The sequence below is a fragment of the Vanessa atalanta genome, chromosome 19 (assembly GCF_905147765.1).
Source record: "Vanessa atalanta chromosome 19, ilVanAtal1.2, whole genome shotgun sequence".
Classification (NCBI taxonomy): domain Eukaryota; kingdom Metazoa; phylum Arthropoda; class Insecta; order Lepidoptera; family Nymphalidae; genus Vanessa; species Vanessa atalanta.
Window position 1 is genome coordinate 5,751,139 of NC_061889.1, and position 18,556 is coordinate 5,769,694.

The 18,556-nt window shown below is 31.1% G+C and overlaps 1 protein-coding gene across 2 annotated transcripts in view; it reads left to right on the forward strand.

Moving 5' to 3' along the window:
* The first annotated feature begins 1,009 nt into the window (after nt 1-1,009).
* Nucleotides 1,010-18,556, forward strand: part of LOC125071317 (alpha-protein kinase 1-like) — a 50,255-nt gene continuing 32,708 nt past the window's right edge. For both annotated transcript variants that reach the window (XM_047681513.1, XM_047681514.1), the window contains exon 1: nt 1,010-1,133. In XM_047681513.1, the coding sequence (XP_047537469.1) occupies nt 1,109-1,133 (25 nt within the window). In that variant the 5' untranslated portion in view covers nt 1,010-1,108. The remainder of the gene's footprint in view (nt 1,134-18,556) is intronic.

Here is an 18,556-nt window from a genome sequence, read left to right on the forward strand (position 1 = left end):
CGAATTTAAAATCGCTTAAAAAATAAATGCCGCATCTAACTACTTACACTAATCTCTTACTTACTAGGCCCAGTGGTTAGAACGCGTGCATCTTAACCGATGATTTCGGGTTCAAACCCAGGCAGGCACCACTGAATTTTCATGTGCTTAATTTGTGTATAATTCATCTCGTGCTCGGCGGTGAAGGAAAACATCGTGAGGAAATCTGCATGTGTCTAATTTCAACAAAATTCTGCCACATGTGTATTCCGCCAACCCGCATTGGAGCAGCGTGGTGGAATATGCTCCAAATCTTCTCCTCAAAGGGAGAGGAGGCCTTTAGCCCAGCAGTGGGAAAATTTACAGGCTGCTAATGCTAATGCTTACTTACTAACACTGAGTTCTTACTTACTAACACTCTACGGACTGACCGCCCCCAAATATATTTGGGCAAACCGAAGAAACTTGTTTGATTTAAATGAGAAATATTTATGTTTGCGGACTTCAAAAAGGGAATTGATGATATTATAAGGTCGAGGCGTAATAATTGAAAACCCTTGTGTCAATACCATTCTCAAGTTTTATATTTATCCATGAGAATCAGTTGAGACATACATAATATATCAGCAAACGATTCAGACGAAGATTAATTTATATATCTTGGTATAAAATATCATTTACTTGAATGGTTTATTTTATAAACGTGTCATAACCGCAAGGAACAGAACGCCTCGTGTAAAATAAGGGTAAGCTCATAATGGCTTTTATATTATGTTAAACCATCTAATAAAAAAAATATTTATAAAAATAACTTCCGAGATAATATCCCACCCAGTTAGCATTTAGATTGTACTTGATCATGATAATACAAACGTGTCTCTTGGTTATTATTAAATCAACCGATTATGTATGGTCACACATACAGTGTCAACAAACCCTTAGCTTCCCGGTCATCTCCTAGGACAACCCCACCACGTAGAAAGTGAATGCGCCCGCGCAGCCAAACGCGAGGCTGCAACACATACGCGGATTGGCGGTCACGCGCGACGTACGCCGCCGCTAGTAACGAACTCCTAATTTCAAATCTTCATAGTATTTTGTGCTAGTGTTTCCATTTCAAAGAAGAAAAATGAAGACTGTTTTCTTGCTCCTGGGTAAGTTTATTATAATTACTTTTTTCCAATTTTTTATTTTTTGGCTCTACTGTGAGCAACCACCGTCTTTGCAGTTGAAGTTTAAAAAAATACTCGTATACTTTTACAAATTGGATCTTATAAATATTATATTATAAAAAAAATACATTGCACAACAACATCAATAAAAGTCATATTTGTTATTCAATTAGTTAAGAAGAACTTGACTCAGTACACTTGAATGCGTAGTCAGTCAATGGAAAATGCGCGGGAAAGTGTTATGATCCACTGAAGGAATTCTTAACTTTTTATTAATTATCTATGTATAAAAATTAGAAGTCTTGTTATCTGTCAATCAATTTGAAAAAGTAGCTACATTTCATTTTGACACAAATTTGAATGATTTTGCTAATTTATACTTGAATACGTGAAATTTCTGGAGGTCCAAAAAAATTAAGCGTATTTTAGTAATATTTGTATAGATAATATAAACGATATTATTTATATAAATATTATAAAGAGGTAAAAGTCGATTATTTGTCTGTATGGGGTAATCCCGAATTAATTATCTAATTCAAATTTTTCACTGATAAAATTTTCGAGTACTATTTTACACCTTGTAAATAAATTATATTATATCGTTTTCTTTAGACCCGCGCGTTGCCGGATTACTTTTTAATTCGTTGTCTTCAATTGTTGTAGATATTTTTTTTATTGCATTTTAGGCAAAAGTAATTTGATTCTCGTATGTTTATTAGCTACTTAATGGGCAATTTAGGTATAACGTTATGTTCTTTTTTCCTTTAACACATTAACTAGTACGAGTTTTATCGTACGTTTTACGACAATTGGAAGGCGTCTCTCGTAAAAAGATCTTCACAAGTATTTTGTTTCGGTGCACATAAATCTTATTATTTTTTTATATGTTATTGAGGCTTAAACGTTACGTTTTTACTAAATAATTGTGTGTTAGTCAACTTTAAAAATCGTTTTTTTAATTTTACGTTATCCATAATGACACCGAAATAGTGAATAAATATATGATTATATTATATAACTTTATATTACTGTTACGAATGTCAGAAGCTAAAAGTGAACACCTGTAAAATAATGATCTTACTAATCTATCTTTTATCTTTTCGCAAATGCTGATCTCGACTTCAATGATTGTAAGTTCGAATTTTGTCAGATAGTTCGTGTAACACAGATATACCAAGTGTGTAATTTCAATCTCTATACGTAGGATATTTTTTATTTTAAACATAATTAATTCTTCCAACAGGTAAACAATGAGATTTAATTAATAGTAATTAGCCAACCTCAGACATACAAAGGTTGTAAGTACAAAGTTAGTAGCTAGGAAAACAGTAGGTTTCATTAGCAATATGAAAATAGAAACACTATAAGTAGGAAACATTGGAACAATACAACGCATGCTTTTTATCGACTACGCACGAACAATAGCTGACCGAGTGATTTCTTATTCGACATCACTATGACTGAGTTTAAACGCATGCTGTAGAAGTATTGTCATGTTATTTTGAAAGAAAACTTTAGTCAAATAACGCTTATTTTAAACTGTTTTTTTTTTCTTTAAAAATGTAATGTAAATAATAAGGTTTTATTGGTAATTGATTAAATAAATATAGAATAATACCTTATTAGCGAAGGCTTATTTTTGTTTTTTAATCATAAAAATAATTTTATTTTGTAATATATATAATTTTTTTTTTTATTTTTTAAATATTGTATTTAGTTAAATTAAATATATGATAAAATGATTGACTATGACGCTTCCATTTAAACTATCAATTAATATAAAAAATATCATATAATTTTTCTAAGAATCTTTCTTAAATAATATATGTATATTTTTACACATAAACAGCAATGGCTGATAAAAGTAAACTAATTTTATTATAAATACGATTTATTATAATTTCCAGGCGGAAAACTCTGGCTGCAAAACTCTTAACGAACATCAAATCAAATATTTTATGGACATACAAAGTTTTTTTCACAAATATTTATAAATTGATACGTAAAGTTTCAACGATATGATATATTTTTATTTATAAATAGAAATAAGGTCTAGCCAGGAGGAACTTTTAATATTAGTTAATAACAGTATTTCTGTTCAAACTGATGACGGTCTGATACTTCTTAAAACGCCTATGTTAATGGACCGCGTTATGGTGAATTGTCAAATCCTTTCTCAAGGAATACTAACGTTATATATGTATTCATTATTTCAGTAGCAGTGCCCCTCTATAAGCCGCGTAAAATTTTTCTTATAAAAAAAATAATAAATCATATGAACTTAAAAATGAAAATGAATGCATACAAAACTACGCTTTATTTTTATTTTTTTGTAACTTTGAAATAAATAGCCTATATAGATTTTGACGAAATCAACACTGAACGCCATCTCAATTTTAATATTGAACTCTTAATATATGTGTATTTAACCCTTAATATATTTTGTGGTAACTTCTAAATTTATGAAAATAATAATTTAAATAATAATAATAAAGGTAATTTTATGTAAAGCGCGATTTATTTAGTGAGTGCCCATGAAGAGCAATTATGAATCGTTTTAAAGAAAATGCTAAACTGCATATAACGGAAACTCGAAATTGATGAGAAAATGATTGTTTTAATAGTTCATTTGAAGCAAATAACAGTAAGTGGGATAGTAATGAAATAGCCCGCGTAACTTTTTTTAAGAATGGTATTTCTACGTACATAGTATTAAAATGATATTTAGAAAATAAATGTATTGAAGAAGATCTTATATCATAATAAAAAAACCATCAAAGCTAGCACAATACAATAAATTGATAAATGACGAAAATTTTAATTAAAGTATCATACGTAATCCTCCTTGTATTTTTCATATCCTTTAGTGTTAATAATTTCACTCGTAGTGTTCTGAAAAGAAGCATTGTAATATGTGCTGTAAGATACCCACCATGCCCCAATTTAGTGTTATGGAATAAGTTCGAAATCCTACTAATCCTTAATAAAAAGGCGTCCAACCTGTTACTTTACTAGACGTAACAAATCTAAATTGAAATAATTACAGGCCTGGTTTATATCGAAACCAATGCAGGTCTAGTTCAATCTGATACTAAGACTATTTACGGTGTGTAAATACAAGACGAATATTCGAGGTACAGTCGTATTCGAAATACAAGTATAATAATCCGAATCGGATTCCTTTCATTAATCGTCCCCAAAACATTTCGCCTTCAATTTCCTTTGAACAAATATGCAATTTACTACGAAATTCTATTTTGCTTTCAAACGATATATCCATACTTCCTTATATACATATGTCGTATATATCAAAGATATTTCGGTAAATCGTAGTTGGTAAGCAAAGTGCTAAAAAATGAGCAAAACAGGTCGCGTTTTAAGAAAACCAAAATCAATATATTTAAAAGCGCAATATTAAAATACGACAAAAAATTCGGGTAATTGTTTGGTTTGCCCTCGTTTTTGTTTATGCAACATATGTATGATAAAATCTATATTCATTACTGGTGATGTTGATGTCCTCCTGAAAGATTTCGGCCACATGAACTATTCTCAATGTAGATTAAGAAGCCGTTTAGTATATATTACTCAGCACAAGTAAGTACGCAAACATATGTGAACTGTTTATTTCCTCACCGTCTAAATTGGATTGACACAAAAGATATGATGATGGACACAATGTATATATCATAATTTTAGACAAGATGGCACAATACGACAAATAGAAGACGTGAAATTTTAGGGTTCTTCATATCCTAAATTAAAGAAGTAAAATCAACGCTGCTGGGCTAAAACCTCCTCTCTTCTCTGGGGAGAAGAGTTGGAGCTGAATCCACACGCTGCTCTAATGCAGGTTGGTGAATACACGGGGCAGATTCTCACCCGACACATTCAGGTTTCATTACAACGTGTTTCTTAACAACCGAGCACGAGGTGAATTATAAACAGAAATTAAGCACATGGAATTTTATGTTGCTTGCCCAGGTTTGAACTCAGAATCATCGGTTAAGACTGACGTCTTCTACAGGCCGTCACGGATCTTGGCATCACTAAATTGAATATATACATTATATCCTCAATAGGTTTCGATAAGTACATTGGAATAATAATTTGACAAGACTGTAATATCAATTAAATTTCAAGTACTGGAATATTAATTGTACCGAGAATATCTATCAAGAATTTTCAAAATTACGTTACAAGTAGCACGGAAGCCGGATAAATTGGCGAGATTATCAATCGCTAATAATTATATTTCCTTAACGATTTAAAGAACAATACACATGTGTCAGTAATATTGTAACAATTAAAAGATACTGATCACGTTCTCATGTCAGGCCTTGTATTGTGCTACGCGTGTACAAGATTCCTGCTTTTTGTTTGTGCAATAATTATCGAACGTATTATCTAATGACTAGGGTTAAGAAAATTCTTAAGTGTATGTTCTTTCTATAAATATTTTAGGTTAAACTAATGATCTTTATAATTGAGATCTATGTTTATAATTCCGCTAAAGAATTGTCTGACGCTGAGAATTTAGTATGGTGCAAGTTAGTTTAACGGTAATGAAGTAATTAACCCAATACTTACTTATAGATCACGTGGATAACCATTGAGTCAATCAATCAGCCAAAACAAGTATTAGATATATTTGTTTCCTATTGGCCGGTGAAGGAAATACTGAAGGATTCTAACAAATATCGAAATTGTGATAAAAGTGATACTTGTTGATACTTCAAGGAAACATAAATGTAAGTGTCTAGGTAAAGTATAGTAAAACGGCAAGGAACAGTTTGTCTGACGAACGTTTTATTTTCGAACGTTTATGGATGTGTATATGTGATACGTCATAAATTCAGTAAGAGAATCAACAATTTAAAGTTACCTCATGGACGAAATCATCAACCAGTTTCAATAGGTTATGTCAATAATCCGTAGGTTTTTTATACATACTATATATCTATACAATAAACATAAAAGATGAGATGGCTCAGTCGTTAGATACTATGATTTTAACTGGAGATTACGGATTTAAAGTAGGCCAAGAATCACTGAATGTGCTTAATTTGTCTTATAATTCATCTCGTGATCGGCAGTGAAGGAAAATATGTTGAGGTATGCGCGTACGAGGGGTAAAATTCTGCCACATGTCTATCCACCATCCATCTTCTTCTCCAGAGAAGAGGAGGCACTTGTCCAGAAAAAGATGTCGCGTACATCATATAAAAGCTATTGCGAATAAACGAAAATATAGAAACAAATAGCGAAATAACAATTCCTAAAATATACAAAGTCAAGTAACCTTGTGCGGGTATCCTAATCCGATACGAATCAGCTGTCAATTCTACAGAACATCGACGTATTACGAAATCCAAATGCCTTCGGATTGAAGGTCTTACTGTACTTTCAAAGGGATTTTGTGTGTTTTATTTGTAGGCTAAAAATTATTGATAGTTATACTTACTACGTCTTTTGGCAAATTAAAATAATAGATTTTTCGTTTCATTTGCAATACAGACATAAATAAAACACGTTTTATTAATGCAACACAGTCTTACAAAGACAGGAATAAATCTGAAACTGTTTCGTTTGTTAAGAAAATGAAACCCACTTTCATAAAAAAAAAAATTAATCGATTTTTAGTCGATTTAAACTCGAAGATATTCTGAAGAAAGTGTAAGTACTGAAAGTGATTTATACGGTAATATCTTTTACACAGTTCACTATTCAACTTTATGAATGTATAATTGAACCGAAATCGGTGAGCAGGGCAGAATTTTATGTATTATAATTGAAGTAAAAAAATACCTAATATTTTCCTGTCTCGTGAGGAACATGACTCATTGTGGTTGTTTAACTATCGTGTTTGGTATTTGGACAGGGAAGTTGTTAAAAGAATCATCATATCAAGAATTTCAACCGTACATAACTTAATTGCCCATGACGCTGTATCGATTAAATTCTAATACAAACAAATTTCATGGTTTATACCAATGGGCTTTTTATTAGGTCTTTCAATGTCTGATATCTTGTGATCCTTGGACGGATAATGTATGCATGTATAATTTTTAATGTATGTAATATCCATAAAATATAATCTTCAATTATTGTTAACGGTTATTTTATTTTTTATTTTTACTATTGTTTGTATTTCAGTGCTCCAAGTGAACCAATAAATATGTACGTTTTCTTTTTTAATAATAAAATATTTATTTTACTTTCATTGAAAATGAAAAATTAAAGCCTTAGTTCATACAAATTTAAAAAAGAAGAGATACTAAGCCGGTAAAAACCGTTATAAAAATTATAAAATTAATTGTAATGTTTTTTGTAACTATATTTCACAATGAACGATATAATGCCAAACGATTTATAAGTATAAACTAATGAATGTAGGTTTCGTACAAGTTCATTCACTCGTTCTATATAATACTTAAGTACTTTTGGTTAAGAGATTAATCGACTTATTTGAGGCGAGAGCTTGGAGCTATTATATTTTTGAAAGAAGAGGTTTGAAAATAGAAATGCTGATTTATATTTTTATTTCTAGTAGATATTGTTAGAGCTTAAGAACTTTGATGGCACAGTGGTACATTAACTTTTACCCAAGATTCAAATCCGGGCAAACACTGATTTTGCATGTATTTATTTAGTTTGTTTTTATAATGCATTTCGTGCTTGACTGTGATAAAAATATGCCAGAAACCTACAGCAGGTATGTGGGAATGAAATAAATAGGATTGTCAAAAACATCGAGTCAAAAAAGATATCGCAATCGACTAGGCATCGCCTACACGTGATCACAAAGATGTGGTTATAGCTTTACAGGTGATTCCCTCGCAGGTGCAAGTATTTCCCTTGAGCATATTCGAACTTGAAATTCTAGATAAACATTATACATACAAATAGCTTTAGGGCACGGGTCTGACTAGTGTAGCTAGTATATTTATATCGAGGGTTTATTTATTAAAGCTGTAATAATTTTATAAACTAATTTAATAAAAAAGTTCATCGTTACATTTTGATGGTTCTATACGAAATACACGATAGTTATTTTTTGCTGAAATAATCTTGATACTTATGATGGTGTTGACCTAATAAATTTTGTGCGGTCATTTTTAAGATAGACTATTTAAATTACCTGGACATACCATAGTGTATAACTTTCTACGCCCGCCCAAGTGTATACTCTGTTTCCTCGCTCTCAGAATAATGAGACGGTAAAACTTGACGCCACCGGAAAAACGGCTTTGCTTGCCGTGTGCTCTTCGATGCACGTACTTGTGTAAGTACAAGCAATTCCTTATCCAATATTTCTGTTCACAGTATTGCTAATAAGGACATGACCTTTAGACGTACGCCCTTATAAACTAGCCACTAGACAATAATGTCAAATAGAATCAAAATATTATTTATAAAAGGATTTTGAATCGTTATATTGCAAGATCCTAAGAGAAGAACCATAATTATCATAGACATATAATATTTAAGATGCCTTTTAATATGCCATATATTCTGGTAACATTCCCATATATATCACGTAATCCTGTATATTTGTCTTAGCATACATGTTTAATTATCTTTATTATCTCAGGTTTGCGGTGAAGGAATATATCGTGAGGATTTCCTGCATTTGTCGTTGGAAATTCAAAAGCGTGTTTACCCAGTATTTCCACGTATGTATTGTGGTTGATGAAATTCAGAACTCTCCGTGGTATGGAGATTTATTAATATAAAATTTATAACATCCATTGAATTAAGTAAATATGGTTACTTATTAGTACCAATAGTTACTGTGACATTATATTCAGTGTCTCTATCCCGAATAAAATTAGCATGATCGCAATAATCTTCCGAATTAGATTTCGTCACCATTTGTTTTTAATTTTCGTAGGGTTTTTTTTTTTTGTCGAACACCAATATATACATTATACAATATTAGTGTGAAATAGTTAATCTTAAACGCTTATATCCCGTCATTTATGAAAAAATGTAAGAAAATTACGAGTAATATCAAGGAATGCGTTACGTGGGATACGACGTGACGTACATTTTTGCAAGACGCTGCAAAGATGTGAAATATTTCATGAGGAATTTCGTCTATTCGATAAGACGGAATTCAAATTGAATCATATTTCGTTGGGGATAAATTTTATATATAAAAAAATGGTATATTTTGTCATGTTTTCTCTGACAGTACTTGATGGTACTCTGTTAGTCCTACGTCAGACTTTTGGTACTGGCTACTCTTACAGGGTGGTGGTAAAGCTGATGCATAGAAAAAAAGGTCAAAAGGTTGATTATGCAGTGTTTAGATAAGTAACCCGATTTCCCTTTTCCTATAAAATAAACAAAATTTATTAAGCAAATGTGAATACTAAGAGTGATGAATGAAAAAGAAAATTACAATGCACTTACCCGAAACATTTTTTTAATAATATTAAATAAAACATGTAACAGAACTCAGTTTTGATATATTTATTTATTAATTTATATACATTAAATACTTGTAAAAAATAAAATAAAGCACACATTTTTAAGCAAAATTTTATAAAAAATCTTATCCTTAGTCTCACATGAGTTCCCAGAGGATGTCAAAATATATTCATAGACACGCCTATCATGTTCCGTATTAACACATAGTGTATGAAAATATGCTTAGCTTATTTAAATGTAACTCATACGTACAGCTACATATTCTCAATAGTCATAATATTATAACAAGGTAAGGTAAAGTTTGTTTGTTTTTAATACATATTGAAGAACCGAGATGGCCCAGTGGTTAGAACGCGTCCATCTTAATGTTTGGTTTCGGGTTCAAACCCCGGCATGCACCACTGAATATTCATTAAGTTAATTTGAGTTTATAATTCATCTCGTGCTCGGCGGTGAAAGAAAACATCGCGAGGAAACCTGCATGTGTCTAATTTCAACGATATTCTGCCACATGTGTATTCCACCAACCCGCATTGGAGCAGCGTGATGTAATTTGCTCCAAACCTTTTCCTCAAAGGGAGAGGAGGCCTTAGCCCAGCAGTGGGAAATTTACAGGCTCTTAATGTAATGTAATGTAATGTAAACACATTTTGATTTCCAAATTTTTTTCGTTGATGGTGTACTTATATGGTCGCAGTTCAAATTTATTTTGGCTTTTATTAAAATATTGCATGTTCATATCAAAATAACCGAAGTTATAATAGTCCGATGCTAAGAATACCCGTGCCTTGAAAAGCACGTACATCCGTTGGTGCTATAACTCAACACTTTCCTGTCGTGTCGATTTTGCCATGCCGTTGGATTGTGAGAACGAAGGTATAAAGGTTCTGTATATGTATGTACACTAAATTGGGTTCTATAATATTTTCACCACAAATGGATGGTTCTTGAGATGTACCACCGGTACCGAAATACGTTCAGAAGAGTTTTTACAAACAAATAAAAAATATATTTTCGTGCAAAGAGCTATGTTTCTGTATACGTTCTGTTGCACATATCCGTTGCATTAACGGAATTAGTATTACAGAATTTTATTTCATTTCATTTCATTTTGACTCAAAGAGAGCTCAAAATCTAGATAATTATTATTTAATTCAATTTTTAATATTTTGTACACTTTTAGGAGAAATGTAAATTGGCTTATATTCAAAATGAGAGATTAAATAAAAAAATATATAAAAATGGATTTTATGTAATAAATAATTAAAATAAAAAAATAATTAATGAAAAAATCATTACTTCTTATATCAATTTTCTTTTCTCTTTATTGTTGGTTTTTGTTTGGATTAGGTAATGTATACATTGTCAATTTTTTTATCAGGTATTATAAATAATTTATTTCAATTGTAAAATGTTCGTGTCTCAAACAAACTTTTTCTGTTCCTTATTTTCTATGCATACATTTTAGTAACGAGTAACGAGGTATATTATATCAGAATAAATTACTTAACTAGGTGCTATTTATGTTAAATATCATAACCTCATACTGGAACGTTAAAGTAAAAATATTAAAAAATAATAAACTATATCTAACTAGCTTCCTTGTTAAGTAAGTAAGTGAATAAGACATATCAAAACAGGTTAGTAAAGTAATATCCTGTGCAACTAGTAACGATTGGGATCTTCTGCGTTTAGGATAATTCTCTACCGCAGATATGACGCGAAGATATAATACAAAAAAAGTAAATATAGGTATATAAAGTAGGCTTCCTGTTTTAGTAGCCGACATTCACCAAGTGATGGTGTAATATTTTTCATTTTTAAGAAAAACAGTTCAATATAAATGAATTATGACAATTACTTATTAATAATAAATGAAATTAATACATAGAACGCAAACCTATTATTTGTTTTGACTTTTATCTTATTACCCCTTTTATAATTATAAAACATCTCGAAATATTTTAAAAGGATTTTATTTAGTTTATATTTAACAAAAATATCAAAAAGATGGTGTCGTATCTATATTATACCTAGTTTACTAATTAATACAAGATGTTTCATTTACGGGCTGCTAATGCACTAATTAATAGAAGTTGATTGTATTACAAGGATATTGCAATTATTCCTTGAAACAGAATAATAAATAAAAATAATGTAATGTAAACAATATAGGTACGTATTTTATTAAATTCTACTATTCACTAATACACAGTAACAGAGTAATGCACGATACGATTCTGAGCAATAAGTACTACGCTATATGACGCTATATGTCAGGTGGAGAAACAGCTTTCGTACACCGGGGTTCGGGAATTATCGTCTTCCGTCTGTACTTTGTTATTACGCAATGTTATCCAATGCTTACATAATAATCCCCCATGCCTTCACGCATAAAAACCGGTAAAATTCTCATTTATTAGTGGTTTGCGGGTTAATGTGGATGCAATTTAGATATCAATAATATGCTTCCTGTTCAATATACATGTCTAACTCAAGAGGGTATATAACCCTATTAAAATGACAAGAGGCGTACAAATAAACAACTAAGACTTTGAATATGCATGCCTTTTAGCATAGCATTAGCATTAGCAGCCTGTAATTTTTCCCACTGCTGGGCTAAAGGCCTCCTCTCCCTTTGAGGCGAAGGTTTGGAGTATATTCCACCACGCTGCTCCAATGCGGGTTGGCGGAATACACATGTGGCAGAATTTCGTTGAAATTAGACACATGTAGGTTTCCTCACGATGTTTTCCTTCACCACCGAGCACGAGATGAATTATAAACACAAATTAAGCACATGAAAATTCAGTGGTGCCTGCCTGGGTTTGAATCCGAAATCATCGGTTAAGATGCACGTGTTCCAACCACTGGGCCATCTCGGCATGCCTTTAATCAAATCAAATTTAATCTTCTTTATTCAAGTATGCATATAAAAGCACATTTAATATAATCTTGTATCGAAGATCAAAGTTTTTTTTTTAAATTAGAATTCCAAATTTTTCCGTACTCTGAAGCCCTTAAAATATAGTTCCACTTCTAATCCAATGAGCTATCGCTTGTATTTTTAGAGCCCCATATCTATTTTTGACGTTTTTCAATTAGTTGACCAGACTATTAACCTGAAACACTTCGCTTTGTGGGTCATGGTCAGAGTAAAGCAATAAATGTTAATTGGCTTTAAATTTTTTAATATTCCAAGTTAGAAATAGCTTTGGATTCTTATTATAGAAACGAATACCGCGCCCCAGGAAGGATATATTAAATTGCTAATTCGGAAACTAGGTCTTATTATTTCATTGGTCGAGATCTCAGTAATCTATGGTTATCATTATAGATTACGGAACTATGGAAGTAAACTTTAGTGGATATTAATAATTATTAAGTCGAATAGTGTAAATTTATAAATAAATATGAACTAATTAATAATTGTTTGCACTAATGCGTTAATCAAAGGTTTGTTTATCCTACTTCTGCTATTTGAATAGTCTATGGATAAACCACTTGGGTAGCAGACGGGCGTTCACGGGTGACTATCCTTCTTGATTTGATTAATTTTGCTTGTTTTGGAATGACGTATAGTTCCCAAAGCTCTACAGTAATATTGTGGCTTTGGTATTACAAGATTTAACAGTTACGTCTACATTTTATAATACATATTGTATGTATACATTTAATTAAATGAGTATAACATTTATATACTTCATTAATATTATATATATTATTTAAAGATAAAATTTTGGAATGTGTCATTCAAGAAATTATTAAATCTTATTTATTACAGTTTTTGTTGTAGTGTCGTTTGTATTGGATAGAGTTTATAATGCATTTATATTTAAAAAAAAAAAATATAATTACATCTTGTTATAAAAAATATTCTGGGTTGGGTTAATTAAATTTATGGAAACAGTTTGAATTTCGAATGTATGTAGAAATCTCTTTTCTGGAAAGGACTGTAAGCCGTTGTTCCTGTGCCTAATCTGTTTTATGCCAAGTCACATAACAATCCCAGCGAATTTTTGTAACATATAGTATATCTGCTGCAGCACAGCCCTGTACTATAATATATCCAACATTTAAATTGACCTCCGAGACCGATGTAAATCAAGAGGACTTCATCATCGTCACAAATGTGTTAAACAAGTGACAAGTAGGATAACTTGTCTCTACTAGGAGTAACTTGTTTGTTAGTTATTCTCTCGAGCAAATAAACTTCTAACAAGACATTTAGTATACAGTAAAGCCTAGTGAATAATACTTTGATCTAGCTAGCATGTATAAAATTGTGCCACTTGTGTAGCCCAGCCTTATTTTTTAAAGGTCGAAAGGTTTATCTCTAAGATTTATCTTGTATTTACAGCTTGAAGTTTTTTAAGTACTTATTTTTTGATACAGTAAGAATACACGTAAATTTATTGTGAAATAATTGAAGGGTATCATATTATATGTATTCATAATTATAATCCTCTATTTCCCTTTATCAATCTCCACTTCCGTAATTTGGTAATTCAATTACGCTAATTTCACGCTTCAATTGAATCATTAAAAAATAATTACGCGTAATATAATTAATGCTTCGTTATATAAAGTTAAATGGAGCCAAAACAAAGATACAGCTGATTCGATTAAAGTTGTTAAATCATTGAACGTTTTTCAAATAAATTTGATACATAACATGTAATATCTCACGTAAACAGTGCGATTAAACTATTAAAGAATAGTCAACAGTTCAAAAAAATAACACTCTTTTTATTATGCATGTTAATTTTTTTTTTTTAATTATTCGCTCTGCTTGTATCTGTATGATGACTGTATGGTATAGTAAGAACTGTATAGTGTAAATTCATGTTAATATATATGATATTTTCATTAGTGGAATTGTAAGGATAAACCGCGTTTGTTATTCACAGGAGGACTTTGAAATAAGCTTTGCAAATAGGCGTCTGATATTAAGTCAACTTCGTCCAGACACCAATCAAAATTACGGGTATAACGTCAAAGGTGGCATTTCTCGTATCTATTAATAGTACTAGTTCAATGACCCTTTAAATTGATAGGCTGAAAAAGATTTTACTCTTAATTGTAGAATATTTAATAAAATACAGATACAATTTAAAACGTCCGTACTGCTAGTACTATGAACACAAACTTATTGATCCCGTTAACCGACCATACAATTACGCAATTACGTGTGTGCATACGATTTTTTAACAGGATTCCGGTAAATGTTTTACGATTTTCAATAGAAATAAAATAAAATTCATAAACGACATTAGGAATGAATCGATCGCCCCGAAATAATCTTTAAATAATTCGCCTTTTTAAAATAATCTCTGAAAGAAAAAAATATATATCCGGCTGAAATATGTCGATGATTTTCTTTCATGGAGTTAGTTGACTTTTAACAATCAATAAAAAAGTATATTCTTTAAATATGGAATTAAAAACAAAAGAAAGTGCTAATTAAAATCGAACACAACATAAAATAGTACGATGGAATTCATTGACACTTCGATAACAGTTTTAAAAACCATTTGAGATTTAATCGTAACTATCATACGTGATGTATAATAAGGTTTGTAGGAAACATAATTAGCACAGAAACACCTCAACATGAACCAATTGTTCGTGTGACCTTCAAAATTCTGTTAACTGGTGTGAGAATGTTCCAACAATGTGATCTGATGGTAGTGTTCCGTGACCTCGCTATTGTTTTTATATTCTCTCGTTCGCGTTTCTTAATATTGTATAATATTAAATTTGTGGGAATTAATTTGCGGTTTTGCGGTACGAGTACGACCCAGTTCATTGTCTTGTTACAGATATTTTAATAATCATATTAATTCAATAATTTATTACTTTCGTGTATTTATTTTAAACATTAGGTAATTTTTATGATTTATAATATACATAGTAAAGTTGTAAATGTTCTACTGCTGGCTTAAGGACTTTTCTCGTCTTAAGAAAATTTTGGAACTACATAATTCCAATACTATTCCCAAAACTATAAGTTATAAGCTACACCTGTGGCACATTTTCATCTCACACTTGTAGGTTTTCTTTCGATGTAAACTGTATAATTTGAATTTGGAACTATTAACTAGCTGCAAATATCTCATTAATAATAAATCGTGGATATTGTTTCAGAACAGTCCTTCATACCTATCTTGAATAAATCTCTAGAGACTGAGTTGAAATAAAATTGGAACGACTGAACTATATTTACAGTGCCTTGGCAAACTGGTCTAATTTATTAAGAGTAAAACGAAACCATTTGTTAGTAGCCGATAGCGGTTAATCACTTAGACGCACCCACTTTGCTTACTAAATCTAAGTGAAAAAACAGGTCAGTTTTTTATTTACCCTATTTAATGATTCCTCATTCTTTGATATTTAGGATTGAATCGGGATCAATGAGACTTATATTTCTGTTTTCGATCATGTTATTGTGGGCTAATGGATTACAATATTTTAGATATTGTATCGACAGTGATACAAATAAATCCATTATATTTGAACCGTAAAACATTAGCACTAGCAGCCTGTAAATTTCCCACAGCTGGGCTAGGCCTCCTCTCCCTTGAGGAGAAGGTTTGGAGCATATTCCACCACGCTGCTCCAACGCGGGTTGGTGGAATACAAATGTGGCAAAATTTTATTGAAATTAGACACATGCAGGTTTCCTCACGATGTTTTCTTTCACCGCCGAGCACGAGATGAATTATAAACACAAATTAAGCACATGAAATTCAGCGGTGCCTGCCTGTTATTATTAAATATTCTTATTCAAATAAAATGATAATTGCTGTATTTATTGACGGATGTAATAAAATTTACTCGAATAATAAAATTACATTTATGAGTCTCGTAGTTTATGAAGATAATATATCAAGAAAAAAGGGACATTAACTTTAACACGGTGAAAAACTCTCTCTAACTCTTACGCAATCATCAGTAAAGGTGTAAAATCTAACCACTCAGGCATTCCGGCTACCGTGAACTACGCTATAGTTAGATGTATTTCTCGGTCCATGAAATACATCTAACTATAGACAGTTGAAATGTTCATAGATTAATTTCTGTAATATAAAATAAATATTTAAGGGAGCTCTTAAATAACAAACGTGATTTTTTGCCGTTTTTGTAAATACAACCAACAGTACGGAACCTTTCGTGCGCGAGTTCGACTCGCACTTGTCCGGATTTTATTTTTTATATGCATAAAATATTTAAATACAAACACAGTGTAAACTAGTAGCGCTCACATAAACGAATACCAAACCACATATTTAATATATTAGCGAAGACGATCGAATAGCAATTACCTATAAATCTAAGCTAAATAGAATATTACTCCCATGAACAAATGAAAGGTGAAAATTCAATTAAATGCAAATATTCTATGTCCATTATCCATTTGCTTACGTTGGAAAGCCAATACCGCTCCTAAATGGAATGGAATCCTTTGATTTAAACTTGTATATTTAGGTCATATTCATTCTAGAAATTCAATAGATTCTGACTATTTGTTGTTTGAACGTGGAACAAATGAATGTATAGAATTCACTAATGGGATACGATTGTGAATGTTTGAGCTCATTTATTGCACACACTAGTGTAGTGATGCGTTTAAATTAGTTTTGTGTTCTTAATTTAAAATTTACGAATTAAAATGGATTTATGTTTTTTTTTTACGTTCTATTTTTGGGCATTTCGTCCTGCTTTGAAAGGAAAACATGTAAACTCCTATTCATGTGAGACCATTATTTCTAACTTTTTCTCGGTCTATTTTTTTTTTAATTTTAAAGTTGATGTTATTATATGCACTAAGTACATAGCTTTACTGAGTATAAAATCAAGAGCTTACAATCGTGTATTGATTATATTATTTTGATTCGATTTATGATTAATAATAAAAAGCAATAAAGGGAAACAGTTTTGTTCTTGTATTCACAATACAGATGCTCTCACTGTTCAAAATGAAAGCCAAATAGAAAGATTCGCTGATAAGATAGAAGTCAGATAAAACGCAGGACAAACCGGTAAGACTTAGTTTCCGTGTAAATAGCGTCTCCCCGTTGCCAACTTCCTAACACTGGACTGCTTCTCAAGTACAAAAAATCTAAGTAATTTTTATTGAGTTACCTACCTGACCTATACCTTATAAACTAGGCACATGCGATGAGCAAATTGTAAGGAACAAAGTAAGATACGTAAAGTATCCGTGAACACTCTATCTGTCTATCTCATTATTATTACTACTCTCGGAGCCCATAATTTCCGCTAATAAATTCGTACCTACAATATAATAATGCTTTCCCTGTTCACCGCATTTATAATGGCAGCGGCTTGCTAACGACAAACTACATATTTCACATGCTTGTTTGAACATAATTACGGCATACAAAGTTTTAACTGCATGGAATTCTTTGAATTTAATTTGATGTCATTGTATTGCCATATTAAATTTCTGCTAGTGACATCTTGTTGACAGAAATAATTATTTGTCGGATGTGAGAATCTTTGTTCGATAGATTGCTTTTTCTGGAGACATTCTTTTAATGGACGTCATAGTAAATGTGTTATATTTCTTTAAACTAGTGTTACATGTTAGTAATCATTATTCTTCTTTTAGTATCGTCGTAGTCGGGTTAAATAAAATACTATGTATTTATGTTTTATTCCATTGCTTGCCAAAGAACTTCGTCTTCCATTGAGCAGAAGGTTTTGGCGCTACTGCTTTTCCGCACTAGACCTAGACTAGACCGCACTACTCCAATCCGAGTGGGTACGATATTATGATTTATTTATAAAGCAATAATATTTTTTGTCATTAAAATATGACGTTACAATACGTGTTACGAATTTTGTATATAAAATTAATTAAAACCCAGTAACCTTAAAAATTATTAGATAAATAATTGAGATTAAAATAGTGCTGTATTAATTATGCTATTAAACGTTTAGGA